Source organism: Polyodon spathula, chromosome 7 (genome assembly GCF_017654505.1).
Source record: "Polyodon spathula isolate WHYD16114869_AA chromosome 7, ASM1765450v1, whole genome shotgun sequence".
In the NCBI taxonomy this organism is placed as follows: domain Eukaryota; kingdom Metazoa; phylum Chordata; class Actinopteri; order Acipenseriformes; family Polyodontidae; genus Polyodon; species Polyodon spathula.
This window is the reverse complement of record NC_054540.1, coordinates 56,898,221-56,915,735: the sequence shown is the minus strand read 5'-3', so window position 1 is coordinate 56,915,735 and position 17,515 is coordinate 56,898,221. Positions and strand designations below refer to the sequence as shown.

The window sequence follows — 17,515 nt, the reverse complement described above, 5'->3', positions numbered from 1 at the left end:
TATACACAAGTTCTAACAACCATGCCTTTTACAATTTTCTGATAGTCGGTTTCTGTGCTGGTTTGTCCATACCAGTCCAACCAGCTGTGTCTTTCAAGCCACGGTTTAGCATCAATCTTCATTTTACATTAGGGAAATCAATGGGGAGAAAAAAGCATGACGTGGTCCCTTAAACAGTGGTAGTGTGTCTAAATAATTAGGTCTATGAAGGAGAGACACCGATGCGTGCTGAGCTGGTGTGCATTTTAATCTCCTTTGGGGAAACTGCAACTGCTATCAGAATGTGTGTCTTTCTGGTAACTTTGTAGTGTCAGTTTTAGCGCAGTCTGTTTTAATATGGCATGTTTTTAGAGAGACAAGGGCATGGCTACAGGATTATGGCTAACACATTTACTGCGCTTGTCATTGTCACAGTTAATTCCAGATGGAGATGAAGTTTCAGACGCTCCGGAGAAGAACAGAATTTTTTTTTACATCATGTATTGTAGACCTATTTTTTTTAGATTGATCCTTACTCTCCTGTCACTCACTAACAAAGGTGTCTCTTAGAGTAAGTGTTTTCCACTTTTCCTTATTATGGTGTGTTGAATATATCCTTCATTTATATTACATTTACCAGTTTAAGGGGCATGCAATATGAAAATGTACAGTATATTACAGTAACATTAAAATAAATGAATTATAGAATAAAATACTATATAGATATATATATATATATATATAGATATAGATATATATATAATATATATATATATATATATACAAAATCTTTTCTAAATTAAATAAGTCATTCCTTATCATTTAAGCACAGTGGAAAATAGGGTCCATCGTCCTTTCATGCATTTCATGAAAGGTTCATGCATTTCATTCAAGTTGGCTGCTGTCAACATGTTAAATATGTACTAATTCCGCTAACAAAATAATACCCCTGGCAGTAGGCATTACAACAGTGTGGTTATGCGTCCTAATCTGAAGGCAATGTATGGGGAGCAGTTTTTGAGTCAATTCAATAGATAAGAATGTGGGCTGCAAAAAAAAAAAAAGTTATGTGATATCTAAACCATTTGTTTCTGATAAAAAATAAATAAAGCGTACAATAAAATAAAATAAAATAAATCTTTATCTGATGTGGTGCATGTGATTAGACCATGATGAAATCTTTATCCACCAGCCTTTCTTGGAGAGTCAGTTCATAGCAAATCAGAGTCAAATCCCAGCTCAGCCACTTACTCATTGTGTGACCCTGAGCAAGTCACTTAACCTCCTTGTGCTGCGTCTTCTGGCTGAGACGTTGTTGTAAATGAACTATAATAATATAATAATAAATAAACTCTGCAGCTGATACTTAATTCACACACCCTAGTCTCGTGTCTTGTAAAGCGCTTTGTGATGGTGGTCCACTGTGAAAGTGCTATATAAAAAATAATATTATTATTATTATTATTATTATTATTATTATTATTATTATTATTATACTGTATATTTATTAATTTTTTTCTAATTCCAACACAGTTTCTGGAAGATCCCGGCAATTAGTTTTTCAGTGTTGGTACAATTAAATATAGTAGCTTCTTGAAACTTAAAAATTTAAAGGTATGTTTTGCAAGACATTTGCCATGTATGCACCAGTTATTAATTTTCTGCAATCTGATGTGCTTTGCTACATGGTGATTTGCTTTTACTGCAGTGAATGTCACTTTTGGTATGCTAATAACAGCTGTATTGAAATTCGATAACTGTAATAATGAAAGGTAGTAGTCATGGTTATTGAGTTATGTTATGAAATTTTTACACCACACAGAACATAACCCAATAAGTCTCAAGGTTCCTTTTGAAAACCATGTTTTACCTGACCATTAAAAACTTAAACTTAAAAGTAATAAAAAGAAAGGAACAGAAGTGTTTTGTTCTCCAGACATTTACATTGTGTTTTACAATACTGGGCTTCTGCTGAGCTACACATGTTTCGGTGGGCAGATGTTGTTTTTTTTGTTTTTGTTCTTTTTTTAAATCTTCAATAAGTAAATCTGCAATTATTTCCTTTTTGTACGCTAAAGATGTTTGCTTGAATCTGGCAGCAAGCGCTGCCAAAACAGACACAAATGGTCAGTGCTGTGAATCTGTTTGATTGTTTCACTTGATTCTGCAGAGATTATGTTTATTAACTGTCATGTTTTCCCTGCAGAGAGTCTAAAATCAAAGCAGCTTTTTACACAAAGCAGATTTTTTTACTAAGTGTCAAAAATAAAATACAGAATCCTAATGGTTGTGCCTGAGTTATGTGTGTGTTTTCTTTGTGTGGCGTTTTTTTTTTTTTAGTTGTTGACTGCCAGGGTGAAATAGGAGGGAATTATCACAGCTTTATTGACTGCTGTAAATTCAGCTGCTAGTCTAAAGTTAGACTAAGAATAGCCTTGGCAAGCCCCTGATGAGTTATGGCACCATTGATAAAAGCGTGAGCTTGCAAGTCAGAAGGAAAGACCCATTAGTCTAATGCATCGGACACACCAGCTAAGGGTCATCTGATCGTACCTTTTTTGTATTTTAAATACCGTGATTCAATTATTTTTCACTGTGCACTCTGCTGCTTTCAACCATAAACTGGTGGATTATAGCTAGCTTTTAAAAATCTTTTCCTAGTTGTAATTTGAAAAGTTTCTGCTTCAGCGATTTACTTTTGCATTATCTGCAATGCTGGCTAAATTTTGTTATACATTTGCTGGTATAAATCTTCATTTTTGGTTTGAAATACTCATTGGAAAAGTACATCATTGGTAACGTATATCTCTCAGAAGAAAATAATGAGATTAGTACAGTGGATTTTATTTATATTGCATCTGTGGGATGGCTTTTTTTTTTTTTTTTTTTTTAAGTAGGCGTCATCCCATCAGAGTTCCTGTGCTCGTTAGAAATGAGGCAAGATGGTCTATTAGATTGACTTCAGTGACAGAGCTAAGTACCGCAGAGGTTTCAATCATTAAACAATAACATGAATACATCCTTAGTGGCTTAATATTTCAAAAGTGGCATTCTTTAGAGGAATTGAATAGACCCCATTTTATATTTCTTGTATAGCTTGGAAAATGTACATTCTTTAGTTTGAACTTGCATGCCACGATCGATCAAATAATTCCATTGCATTACATTGTTAAAACTAAGTAACTCTGTATGTAATGACAACATGAAGGTAATTGCACGTGTGTTTTTTGTCGCTACGAGTTACTCTTCACAGCTTCACGATACTAAACCAGAAGTCCCAGCTACCCTTCGATATAGTTTCTCATTTTTAGAAATGGTTCATGGTATTTAAAAACAAAATATATGCTTGTGACAATCTTTCTGCTCTGCCACTTCAAAACTAGGAAATATCAAAAGAGTTATTTTTGTTGATAATTTTCAAAGAGCTTTCTGTAGGGAGAAACAAACTGCTTATACTGTAGTCAGTTGGTTTCCTGTTAATGGATGAGCTTTAGGGCTAATGGAGAATGATATTCAAGATACACACTGTTATCGGTAATGTGTGTCTCTATTTATGTTTCTATAATCAAAGTTGCCTGTGAGAGGCGATGTGTCTTTGTGGCAAGCTGTGTTTTTAATTTTCTAGTTTAATACAATACATGTACATATAAATGTATTTATAAAATATATTGGAAACATCCTCACAAGTCTGGATTTTTGCTGTAGATCTTTTTGTTTTCCAAACTTTTTTTTTTCACTTTGACTCCAGTGTGAAAAAATGGCTAGAGTAGTATTTTAGCTGTAGTGCGATAGAGAACATTTTACCAAGAAGTAGTAACTTACGATACAACATGAAACTCATCTAGCATCATTTCATAGAAGCTTTCATTTTATTAGTTAAAGAAAAAAAAGAAACCCCATGGTTTTATTGCACGGCATGCCATTATTTGTGTGAACGGTAGAATCTACAAGTAGTCCACTGAGGTTGTCAGGAATCCAAAATGATAGAAATGGTCTCCCGGCTGTCAGACGTTTTCAAAGTTTTGCTGCTATCTGTTTGATTTATGGAGAGAGTCTGTGAGATACTTCAGAAAAGATCTGATCTTGGTGGTAGCAATTGTTTAAATTTGAAAAAAATAAAAGATCAATCCCACTGTTTGTGTCACAGCAGCCACACCGGACAGGAAACCGAACATGCAGCAGTGCGAGTCATCGTTCTTCAGTGCCAGATATTTTAAAAGTCCAAAACACGCCTGAGGCAATACACAGACTGCTCAGATGTTAAAAGAACCCTGTTTCTTTTGAAGAGCACGCTTTCGGGTTTGTGTATCAAACAGAAAATCAAGCCACCAAATTGGCAGACCTTCACAAACACCATTGCAAAAAACCTCCATCTGAGAGCTTGTGGGAATTAAGTAAATTAAGAGGTATTACCCAAAAGTGTGGTTAGCCGGTGTGGCTCAGTTTGTTAGAATTCATTTGGTAGGCATGACAGCGTTAAAAGGAAAGCTGCAGTTGGGGTACAAGATCTGCTGGCATGCTGGCTTGCTTTTTCCATGGAAACCTTTCTTGGAAAGGCCTTGGTGATAGATCATAAAATAATGTTAATTTCCATTCACTATGCAGGTCTGACCCTAATGCATAATCAGTGTTATGCTTTTCATCCCTGAAACACTTGTAGAAAAAAAGCACTTTCCTGGGACCTCCATTTGCAGTGTCCTTCATAACACTCTACTGTGAAATTCATCTATTAAAGGAGATTAAGACTGAGGCTTCTGTATTCATTGAACGATGCAGTGCAAAACAGAGAAAAATGCCTTAAATGTGTATATTTGAGATTTAAGAAGTTAGTCTGCCAATCAACATACATTTCAGAATCATTTGGAAAGCAATGATAGATGTCTGAATACGCCCCAGGCTCACCAGCAGCATCACTTTACCCAGAGTGTTAACCCAAACACATCAATCAGTGGCAATCTGCTACATATATATATATATATATATATATATATATATATATATATATATATATATATATATATATATATATATATATATATATATATATATCCAGGGCTGGCAATGGAACATGAAACAAGCAATGTGATTGAGCAAGCAAGGTTCCAGCTGATATTGGATGGATATGGACAGTTGGAGCCTTGTTACATATTCTAATTCACGGCCCTGCCTCAAAGAATGTAAAAGGATTGGATGGTACAGCTGTAACTATAAAACTGAGTGACCAATCACAAAGTAGTAAGTAGACCTGTCGATTTGGATAAAGAACAATTAAATGAACTGGATGACAGCAAAACAGAAAAAAAATACCGAAAAAAAAAATTGCTGTCTTGTCATGTTAAATGAGTTTATCGGTTGTCTCCTCCGCTCCTGCATAATTACCTACATTAGACTGTCACTACAAAGCAACCATTATTGTGCCTTACACCCTGGTGTTCATGACTAGCTAATCATGAACCAATCTAGGCAATGGACTAGACTCTCAAAGCTGTTTACTCCAAATCAAACGCATTTGTTTCTGAAATGTAAAAAAAAGAAAAAACATTTCCAATTCTGAAACACACACACACACACACACACACAAAAACTTAAGTCTGTTTGCTGTTCATTTTAACCCTATTGCTTTCTGAATATATTGAGTAAATAGCTTTGATAGTCGGACCCCCATACATCGAATTGTTCTTGGAATGTTGTGTCACATGGGAGTGTGTGTTCATACAAACACACGTTTACTAAATGTGTGCATCAAGTACAAGCTTTAGAATCGATATCACTGCACACAGCGTTAAATATTCTCATTCCTCTGCGGCGCAGGTCTGGAATGAAGACATTGTGGTGAAAGCACACGATCTGTTCTGTAGACTTCATGTTCTAGAAAGCCGTCGTGGTTTCCATGGTGAGGGGCTACATTAGTTGTCCCCTCCTCCACGTGGTAAGCACACAGTTCAATTCACAGCTGGCATTAATAGGGATCAACCACAGCCAAAGGCAACAGCAGGATCTCTGGTGGAGACAAGCTAGGGGGCTCTCCCTTGTGGCAGCCAGAGATGCAGAATCTGGCTTAACTGAAAGTCTTAAAATACAAGACTGCCTGGGCTTGATTTATCAATGTGTTTGCACCAGTTTTATAGAAATAATTACAAAACCAGCATTAAATCAATTTTCTACTCATTAAATTAAAATTATGACTTTTTTACTAGATCGGTAACGCCTCTGGTTTGACCATAATAATATGATTAGGTCTGAAAGTCTGCTTGTATCAAATTGTGCCTTTTCTTCCTTTGTAGTGAAGTCCTTGGTATGTCTTGCCTGCAATGCGCCTGGTTTTACATTCACTTTTTAACTGATAAATTAACTATGCGTTACATTCAGTTGTTGCTTTTGATTGATAACCTGTATCTATACCTAAGTAAACTGTTTGCCAGCCTTTCGGCAATTGTATATATTAAAAAGAAAAAAACAAAAGGTAAATGCTTCTAAAAATCTGTCTGTAATTATGTACCGTCATAATAATGCAGTGCCTTAGTGACTTTTATTTAGGAAAATCTGCAATTGAAATTCAAATCTATATGTGAATCATGTATTAGTGTAGCGTTGCGTGGAGTGCCATATAAACTGAGATAATATTGTGTAGGATAGTCTAGTATTCATACCTTTAATCCACAAGGAGACTTGTGTGAGATTATATCGTGTTCTCTGTTCCACCTGCTTGACAATCAAAGTGCTTTGAGTAAGCCCTTGTCTTCCTGCTCAGCTGGTGGTTTATATAGAAAGGTATCTGAAATGGGTTTGTTGATTTACTTGCCTGTTCAATATTAGGTGCTAAAAATACACAAAATCTAAAAAACGACAGGGAAATGTTGGAGAAAACTGCTGGAGGAAAGCCAAACAGTAACATCACTGTCATTTCATCTTATAATCATATAGTAATAGCTGTAATAAAGTAGTAGTAGTAATAATAATAATAATAATAATAATATAATAATAATAATAATAATAATAATAATAATAATAATAATAGAGAACTATAAAATGTGTGAAGAACTGTATTCAGGTGCAGTCTGTGTGGAAAATAGTAAATCTATGAGTCTCCTGTAAGTACAATAAGTACCTTTTTATTTTTAGGTGCTGAACAGCAAGCACAAGCCTCAATCTCAATCCACCGCCACCATTATGACAAAATTAGAGAGGTACAAAATATGTCACAGTGTTTAGGGATTCTCCCCACGGACACTGGCACAAAAACAAAATAATTTTAGTCTTCAGGTACAAAGGCTCCTAATCTGAGCTCTGTGAGTAAATCCTATGTTATCTCAGGGATAGAAATAGAGCTTCTGTTCTAAAGTTTTTTATTTTTTTTTTGTATTCCCTTTTTCTGTGCTGATGTTTGTAGATGGCCAAACATTTGGGGTTTGTTTTTCATACCATCCTGAAAAATGAAATGACCAGTTCTTTCTGTTATTGTCCCAAAGTAACTATTTTAGAGTTTTGATGCGTCAAGGCATCCTGACAACTACTCAAATCAAAGAACAGCCCAAATGTGAATCGCAGTATACACTACACATCTATTGTAACAAAGCACAGTAAACTGCACCATGAACAGGGGCAAGTGAACACAGAAGAGTCGCTGTCTACGGTGATCTTTCAGGGCTTGTTTTATCAATATGTATTGATTATTAAATTTAAAAAAAGCTCACTTCTATAATTCTTCCCATTTCTAGTCTAGTGTGGGGGGGGGGGACTAGAAGGTAGTCCTTAAACGCCAACGTTGCAGTTCTAACCTACACTCCCAGACACAGTACCTTCAGAAATGCCTACGGGTGCTTTAATAATAAGATGCATGTTGTTTCAGTCTCCCATGTGCTATATACATATTTTAATATTGGTCTTTTCAGTCTTGAATTTAAATTGGAAACAAGGAAGTATTTCCATACAGTAATAAAGTATAGTAGCCAGTTTGCTTGATTCAGAGCCAGCCTTGCTATAGCCTTGCTGTCTGCAGTTGGTAATGATCTTTTAAGAGCTTAACTAGATGCACACATATTATAGCAAGTATTCAATACAGTGTCCTCCAGAGGCTTTAACGCTGAGATAAAATTATGTTTACTTTGGTAATTTGGTCTTGAGGATCTCTTATTTATGTGATTTACAAAGAAGTTTCCAATAATTTGAAGATTCATTGTTCATACCCGTCTTTGCTGCATCATTTGCAGGTATTTGAGTATCCATTATTTATCATTTGGAAGATTCCAGTGCAGGGGAAGATTGTGGTTCACACGTGATGTTATTAAACCCTGGAGACAGTCTGAAATTGTGTGGAACCCAGCAGCTGACATCATTTCCCAGCCATCCTGGTTTATCATTAATAAGATCACACACCTGACTGAATCAGCGACCCAATGTGTCCTTTTGTATTGCATATTTGTAGCCGCATTTAAATAAGCAAAAAGTCTAGCGTGAAGGATGCAATTAGAAGCATAGACCGTGTGGTGTACAATAACCCCAACTGAACGCTTGTTTGCATTAATGTTTCATTGCAGAATGCGAACAAAGATGTTACAAAAACAAAGCAGAGGACACAAAACAATCAAATGAGTAAAGTGAAGGTTGTAGTAAACCCTGCAAAATGGTTGCAGGTAAACGCTATAGAAGTGGTAAAAGAAAAGCTGAAAAGTCGCGGAAGGGAGCTGTGATTCACTCTTGTGAGGATTGAGCATCTAGTGCCAAAAGCATGCCTACAGCCCGTTGATGAAGTGGGCTCCCTTAGTATCTACGCTGGGTCAGCAGAATGGAATACAGGACAGCCCCTGCATGAAAGGGCATTTGGAATGAATATTTTATTTCCCAAATTACCACTGAGCGGCAAGCTTTACGAAACCTGAGGTGCTCATAATTAGACTAGTTGCTGGTGGCTTGTGAATAGCCTTAGTGTAACATAGGAAACAGAGGAATGTAGAAATAAACAGTACAGTGGAGAGGTCACAATGAGACATTGGGAAAGACACTACTGCAGCAATATTCTTCCAAAGCACTTAGGAACTATTGGCACTGATATGTGCTCTGATGAAGATTATCAATCAATCTTTATCTTTGTATAGCACTTTTAACGGGGGTCGCCACAAAGTGCTTTACATGATAAAAAAACACACACACACACACACACACATATATATATATATATATATAATATATATATATATATATATATATATATATATATATATATATATATATATATATAAATATAATATCTATATATATATATATATATATAATATATATATATATATGATACTCTTCATAATATTATATATTAGTAATATATTATATATATCTTTGATTAAACAGAGCTTTGAAAACCCCTGTCTAATGTTCAAAGAAAGTATTAATAATTCATTGAGAAGGTCTTTTAAAAAAAACAGTCCCTAAAACAGTCCTTAAAGCATTATCAATTGAACCCACAGATTAAAGCATTGTCAATAGGACCCACAGATTAAAGCATTATCAATTGAACCCACAGATTAAAGCATTGTCAATAGGACCCACAGATTAAAGCATTATCAATTGAACCCACAGATTAAAGCATTGTCAATAGGACCCACAGATTAAAGCATTGTCAATAGGACCCACAGATTAAAGCATTGTCAATAGGACCCAAAGATTGATTTACGGCTTTTATTATTTTAACGGGAGAGCTTTACAGAGATGCTTTTCAGGATTGCCCTGTCTCCCCTTCTAGAGGAATTATACCTAGACAACATAAATTTTGAGGCACAACCTTGTATTAACATTCCACCCAAAGCACAGTTCAAGACAATCTCATGCAAATTCAGTTAAAAAAAAAAAAAAATATATATATATATATATATATATATATATATATATATATATATATATATATATATATATATATATCAACGCATTTACTCTCTCAATGGGAGGGGTAAACAAGCACTCAACAGACCATAGAACACGTAGGACTTCATTATTATTACTGCACAGAATCACACTGTCATAGGAGTGCAAGGTAGACACTAGAGCAGATCCTTAGTACAGAAAAACAGCTCTAATGAGGACTCTGTGTTTTTTTTTTTTTTCTGTTTCTCAAAAGCAAAAGAAGCAACACGCTCTCTGTCTGAGTAATGAATTCAGTGTGAACGGGAAAGTTGTTTAGGTCACTGGTGCTTGTTTCGTTGTATTTAGTCTGTGTAAAATAACACTAAACTCTATTGTAGTCAGACCACCACGCACTTACAGCTGTGGCCAAAAGTTTTGCATCACCCTGCAGAATGAACTCATTTTGCTTCATAAAGTCAAATGAAACCTGCTGAATAATGTTATGTTAACATATTGAATTACATACCACTTTGCAGTTTTCCATATATTTAACAAAAAACTGACAAATTGAAAAATGTGACATTTCAAAATCAAATATGAAGTACTGTACTACTGTTATGGCTTCCGGTAAACTTTTGTGATATCATTTTGTAGTTTCTTTGATTACATGATATTAAATAAAAGACCTAAATTATGTTTATATATTTGTTATGGGTTTTTTTTGTATTATGTCTCAATCCTAAAATTCTAGGAATACTTGGAGTATCCATTATTTATATCCATCTTTGGGAAGTAAATTATTTTACTTTGGTGATTTGGTCTTGAGGATCTCTTATTTATGTCATTTACAAAGAAGTTTCCAATAATTCAAATTCGTTATTCATACCCGTCTTTGCTGCATCATGTTCGTTATTTATCGTTGGGAAGTTTCCAGTGCAAAGCAAGGATTGGGGTTCATACATGATGTTATTAAACCCCCGAAACAGTTAAATTAAATTGTGCCGAACCCAGTGACTGACATCATTTTCTAGACCAATGAACATTAATTTACAGTATATATATATAGAGATCTATCTATCGCTCTCTCTCTCTCTCTCTCTCTCTCTCTCTCTCTCTCTCTATATATATATATATATATATATATATATATATATATATATATATATATAGAGAGAGAGAGAGAGAGAGAGAGAGAGATAGAGAGAGAGAGAGAGAGAGAGAGAGAGAGATACATAAATACAGTGCTCACCCGTTGTGCGGAATCAGTAGGGTAGTAGGGTCGTGGCTCCCAGTAGCTCCATAATCCCATTACAGTAGTCCTTTTATACCCAGAGGTTTTCATGCAGGTAAGTTTATAAAAGATATACATGAAAAATCTAATAAATGTGCACACGACTGTATGTACAATATAGAAATAATTGTGTACTGTCTGCCATTCCTGAGGAGGTGTCTATACACAGGGGATCAAATAAGAAGATTTTCACAGTGTTCCACTGAGTTCTCGTTCTCTACATATCTATTCAACAAGCCAACAAGATAAATACAAGAGGCCAGATGCTACAACAAGAGAAGATAATAAGCCAAACCTAAAAAACACCCCCATCTGGCTTATATAACATGCAGACATACACAGCACCAAATAATTACAGTGCACAGCTCGACATGCTTCCAATGAGTTACAGGTGCTTTATCGCCTGTATATGTGGGCGGCTGAATTATTCTTTATGGTCTACTGATGATGATTCACTGGTAAAAAAAATAAATAAATAAAAAATATACAACTTCAAACTCCACTTTGATGAGTAATGAAGCAAACAAACCTTGCCAGGCTTGCTAACAGTCCTGAGAGATCCCAGCTTGTCGCTGGCTGGCTAAACCACGGCTATCTGACATGCCAGGCCTTTTGTACATAACTACAGAGCCACACACATCTGTCAGCTTCTGTGCTTTTGATATGCAGATCCCCTATAGTAATAAAACCCTCATCTTTATACACAGTTGGAGGTGCCTCCCCTCTGCACCACAATAAACGCCTTTAGACACCAGGGGCTTGAGGAGAAGATGCCCAGCAATCTCCACTGTCATTATCTGCAGTTGTTAAAAAAAAATGGATTTCAACTGCCAACTAGTCGAGCAAGACCTATTTAAACAGGCAATTAATAATCTAATGCCACAGCAAAGAGGGCCTATGATGTCCTTCTAATGAGAATTTGGTTGTCATGTTTGTCTTAAATATTATTAAATATCACAGGTGTCACAGAGTTAGTGCGGTTTTTTTTCATTCCTTCTTCTGAAGGATTTAATTAGACGACAGAGAAACAATAAATAACAAGGGTTGGCAGCGACGTTTCTGCAATAACCACTGTGTCGGTTGCTGTGTTTTTTTCGGTCAACTGCGTGACTAATAGCAGGTATTGTTGTTGTCAGCAGGTTGACAGAAAGGTCATAAGATGGAAACAAATGCATTAAGTCACTCATGCAAAGGTCAGTTGCCTTTATCTGTAAGTCTGACAGAGTAACTGAATATCGATCAGGGAGGCCGACTTCACAGTGGCAAGGAAGGAAGACTGGATGTCTGTAGACGTCTGCAGTAACTGGCTGGGAATGTTCCAGCTGCATCATACCTTTTGAACTTTAATAAACAGGTCAGCGAAAAGGCAGCCTTTTGTGTGTAAACATTGCTTAGCCAAATAAAGAGTGTGCCGAGTAAACGGGAAACGTCTTGGCTAATTGCCACCATAGACACTGCAGATAGCAGACTGTTAGGTATACATCTGGTAACAGCCATGAAGTCATTACCATGAATAATAACAATGGACTTCAGTCCACACTAAGCACACTAGATGTTTCTATATTCTGTAGTGGTTGTTATCATATGACAAGTGCTCTGGTCTTCCCATGCTTTTTTATTAATAAAAGAAAGTCAGTTACATTCTGGTTCTGTTCTGTCGGACTTCGCTGAGCCTGTTGTCTCTTTGTCCATTAGTGTGGTTTATCTTTACAGTTCTGTGTTGTGTTATTGCAATGAGAGACATTCAACCTGTTATACAATGCTTATTAAAATATATGTATCCTTAAAAAAAACTCCTTTATGTGTAATTTGTAGAACCTGCATCTTAGTCATATTTTTAATGTGAGATGACAGAATGAGTTTGTGGGGGTTTTAATGCTTTTCTTTGCTAAGAAATGTTGTAGGTTGCATTCTTTGGAAGTAAGGCATTCACGTGCATCATTACATAGTTCAGGATGGTTTTTATAGTCCCTGCATTTCCGTGTCACTTGTAAGCCCTCAGATTTAAAAGGTGTTGTATTATTTCCCCTACCTAGGCACTGCTACAGCATTCTACCTCTGCTCGTTTAACTTCACATGCATAATAAAATACTTTGGATTTCTTTTGTGTTTTTGCAGGCCACTCTCTACTACATTCTCTGGTTTTCATGGTTTAATGTCTGTGGGTGTGCTTCACCAGAGATGGAGCAGATGGACTGTAAGCCCTACCAGCCACTGTCAAAGGCCAGGCACGAAATGGAGCTGGCCTACACAAGTTCCTCGGACGAGAGCGAAGACGGACGAAACATGAGGAAGTCGTACACCTCCAGAGAAACTCTGCCTGACTACGGCCAGGAGCTGAGGCTGAATTACAACAGCCACAGCAGGAAAAGGAAGGCAGTCGGTGAACCCACACAAGGTACCTTCTTTTGTAGCTGCTGAACTCAGGAGCTAAAATCAATATTAGGCAAGGGATCCTGTAAATACCTCGTTGGCTCAGGGGCAGTCAATCATGAGCTGCAAGAGAAGAAGCATCAGAGATTTGGGTCAGAGAGTGGAATTTCATTTTAGCAACTGGATTTAAGCAACCCAGTTCTGTGTTTTGTTATGATTGTAATCTTATCCAGTTCTTAAGGGATCTCTCCTTGCACACCACAGACCACCTTCCATCCTCACAAATCCCACTTGTATTCATATTCTCATCACAGAACAGCCAGTTATAGTCTGTAGGTTGCTGTGTTTGTAAATGTTGTTGCTTATAAGGTATTTATTCAAGAGTCCCTGACTCTTTGGTTTAATTTCTTGAACAGAGACTGTGAGATGTAAAAAAAAAAATACCATCTTTCAGAGTCCCTTATTTATAATTTTGCATCAGTGATGTACATTTTTTTTTTCTCCCCTGAAAGACCTAAAATGCAGTTTGTGTACTGCTCATTACGGGTGCTCCCAGTACTTAGAGAACACATACTGGGAGGTTCTGACTGTTAATCTCAAGCATAGGCTTAAAGAGCTGTCCACATGAGAAGGGGTCAGCCTCAGCATCACTGGTAAGGCTGTTGTTTACCAGGAAGGGAGACTCAGACACAGAAGAGCTGCAGTAAGTGTGAATGTTTCATTATAAATTTAAAACAAGTACCAGAAATAGGTCCTCTGCTCACCCTACAGCTCACTGCTTTTTCTGAAAGTTTCATTTGATTTTGCAATGCAAGACTGAACTTTAGTAGTGAGAAAAGTTACAAAAAGCATCAGTCCTATAAACAGTTAAACAAGTCATTGGTGCTCTCTTGACCTCTTCACAGTGCCCCTTTAATTCCAGTGCAGTATATAGTTACAGCATTAATATTGTTAGCTGTTGTTTGAAATGCAGCTTGCAGCATTTTATCTGAATCACTTTTGTCCCCAGTACAATTCATACATACTACTTTTCCATTTTGTTTTAGGGCAGTGCATGCACAATTATATTGCTTTCAGAATGTGCAGATTGAGGGTAGAATTTATGTTAATTTATGTTATGTTATGTTTCTTAAAAAAGCGATAAAGAAAAAAAGCCAGTTTATGAACATTCCCACAAGTCAACTGGCCTGACTCAAGATAATATCCGTACAGCTAACTCTGTTTAAAATAACAGCTGTGATCAGATTCAAGAATGTGAGGAACGTGAAGAATTTCCCAATCACTGAAATGATGGTGATTTTATATATATATATATATATATATATATATATATATATATATATATATATATATATATATATATATATATATATATATATATATATATATATATATTGGTTTCTTTAAAAACACATTTACCCTCCAGGCATAACATAACTAGTTTGTTCCCATTAGAATAATATACTGTCTGTATCATGAAAAATGAGTATCTAATGAAAAAGGTACAGTATGATAACTCAACATCTATTAATAAAAACCTCTTCAGGAGAAGAGTGTGGTGTCTAATATGTGCATCAATAGGACCCCCTCTTGTGTGGACAGTTTCAGAAGATGAATCACAAAGGCATGCGGTTTTTGTGTTTGTTTTTTTTTAAATTAGACCTATTCCTTTTTTTTTTTGGAGGATGAAGTTGCAACATTCATCTACATGTTCTACAGGGACCGTGCAATTCTGCTTGCTTTTGAGATACTCCTGCACATTATAATCTAGTGCCCTCTTTTAACCAGTGGATATAGATTCACCTTCATATTAGCTGGAGGATAACAGAAGTCAATTCATCAAGTTTTTTTATTAGTAATTATTCTGATGAGGTGCTTCATTTTCCTTGTAACTGATTAATTGTAAGAAATTAAAACAATGACAGTTTACAGACTAACTTCAGTTTACTGGTTTTATTTCACTGTAACACGTGAATGAACGTTTTTGATCAATACGGTGCTCCTTTAGGTAATCAATTATCTGTTTGTCTTTCATTCTAGCAGCTTTCTACCTTTTTTTAATGTGGTGCTCAGGAGGTACAAGGGGAACTCAGATGCATTGGAAACTTGAGTTTAGCACTAGAATAAAATTGAGTGACTTGGCTGTTCTGCTCATGAAATGCTACTGCAGTTTTTAAAGATTTTTAAGATAGGTCTCATCCTTATGTATGTGTTTATGAATTTAGCTGGTGGCAGCCAAGAAGTCGCATCTGCCTGACAAGTATTGTGTGGACCCTGTAGAGCCAAAATAGTGCTGTTTAAAATATCAGAGCCAAAGACCAAAGGCAGTTTAGGGACTTATTTACATGTCAGGACCCTGTAATAAGATGTAAGTAAAAACAAATAGTAGTCAGCTACACTTCTTGGTAAAATGTAATAAGTACTTCTAATGTGGTTATTTAGCAGTGATGCTGTTGGTATAAGAGTCTTCACTACAAAGCTATTCATTCATCACTGGTTTACCTTTTTAAATGGAGTATTAGCATCGATCATCTTATGCAGTTTAAGAGTTCTTTTTTTTTTTTTTGACACAGCTGGTTTACTGGATTCGGTGTCTGAATATTTTATTTAAATGTGTACATTGGACACTGGAGCTGCTGACTTTTACAGTACATATTCCTGGCAGTGGAGTAGGTTTTTAACTTTGTTAGAAATTAAAATTGAAATGCAGACGGTTGTACAAAGTCAAAAATGTAACACTGTCAGGCATGTCAGCATCCAGTACTAAAGTCTGTGAAAAATCCTTCTGCACCTCTGAATTTGGGGGTCCAGCTGTTTTGGTAACAGTCAATACAAGTTGGAAAGCCAGTGCAAAAGTCTGCTCTCCACTGATTGCTGTCTTAAGCAGACAGTGAGGAATGGTAGGAGGCCCTGGTAATTAAGAGATTCAGTGGGTCTGGTGTCGACAGCATCTGAAATTGTAGCCCCTTGTTTTTCCTGTTCAGAGACAGTCCTACTCTAGCTCTACCATGCTTGAATTGATTAAAACATTGATATTCATGTTTTAATTGCATGAGAGCTTGCAATCATCTGGTTATTCTTAGTAACTTGAAGATAAAGCACAAGAAAAAAAAAAAGGAGAACAAAGAAACAAATCAATCAGGCAGCTGCCGACAGTTTGTAAGCCCCAGTGATTTCAGCACCACGGACAGGGCAAAGGGAAGCACTCTTCAGTCACAGTAGCGAATTCTCAATACACGCAATGCTTTATGCAACAGTCATAAATGTTTCTCTGGAATGAACATGTGTTGAGGCAGTTAAACTCAACAGGCATTACAGCAGTTTAGAGTTAAGGAGGTTATGATGGATATTTGCTCTGATGAAAATGTAAATGCATCTGATTTCCGTCCAGCTTTTGTGGCCTGGTGTATTTGCACTCAATAAATGATGTAACTGTAACTTACACTATTTGATGTGTTCTGCTGGAATTAACATCCCTTCTGAACCCTTTGCAAATAAGACAGCTAAGTAAATCTATTTGTAAATCAAATGAGGAAATACATATGTACTCAGGAACCACAATTGTGGTTTTTCTAATTTGTTTTTGAACAATTGAGTGATGACAGCTGGTAAATTACAATATCCTTTTTTGTTATTTCTGAAAAAGCTGTATTTAAGTGAGGAGATTTTAGAAACAACTGCTAGGGATGTGCGGTTTTTATTTCTGTGTTTGTAGTATTTTGCTCTCAACTAGTTTCCCCTGCAACTTGTAAATGTTTAAGCTTACTGTTTATTTATTTTTGTTCACAAAGCTAGAAGATCCTGTTTAAAATGTTAACATCTTTGGAGTGTCGAATGTTTAATGTGTACACGGAAGGTTATGTCTTTTAATATCCGGTATTGCTTTGTATTACAGAGTTAATTGTTTTCAAAGGTCTCAGTTTGGGCTTTTTGTATAGTGAGAGATACGTACGATTGCAGAATGGATGACATTATGCTTTGGCCCACAAGACTGTAAGCAGGCTCAAATGAAAAAAAAAATACAAAAGCATTAAACTG

The 17,515-nt window shown here is 36.0% G+C and overlaps 1 protein-coding gene across 3 annotated transcripts in view; it reads left to right on the top strand.

Annotated features, from left to right (window-relative positions):
• The window catches only part of LOC121318909 (teneurin-1-like), a 158,788-nt gene that overhangs the window by 22,472 nt on the left and 118,801 nt on the right, over positions 1–17,515 (top strand). For all 3 annotated transcript variants that reach the window (XM_041256105.1, XM_041256106.1, XM_041256104.1), the window contains exon 2: positions 13,223–13,502. In XM_041256105.1, the coding sequence (XP_041112039.1) occupies positions 13,286–13,502 (217 nt within the window). In that variant the 5' untranslated portion in view covers positions 13,223–13,285. The remainder of the gene's footprint in view (positions 1–13,222; positions 13,503–17,515) is intronic.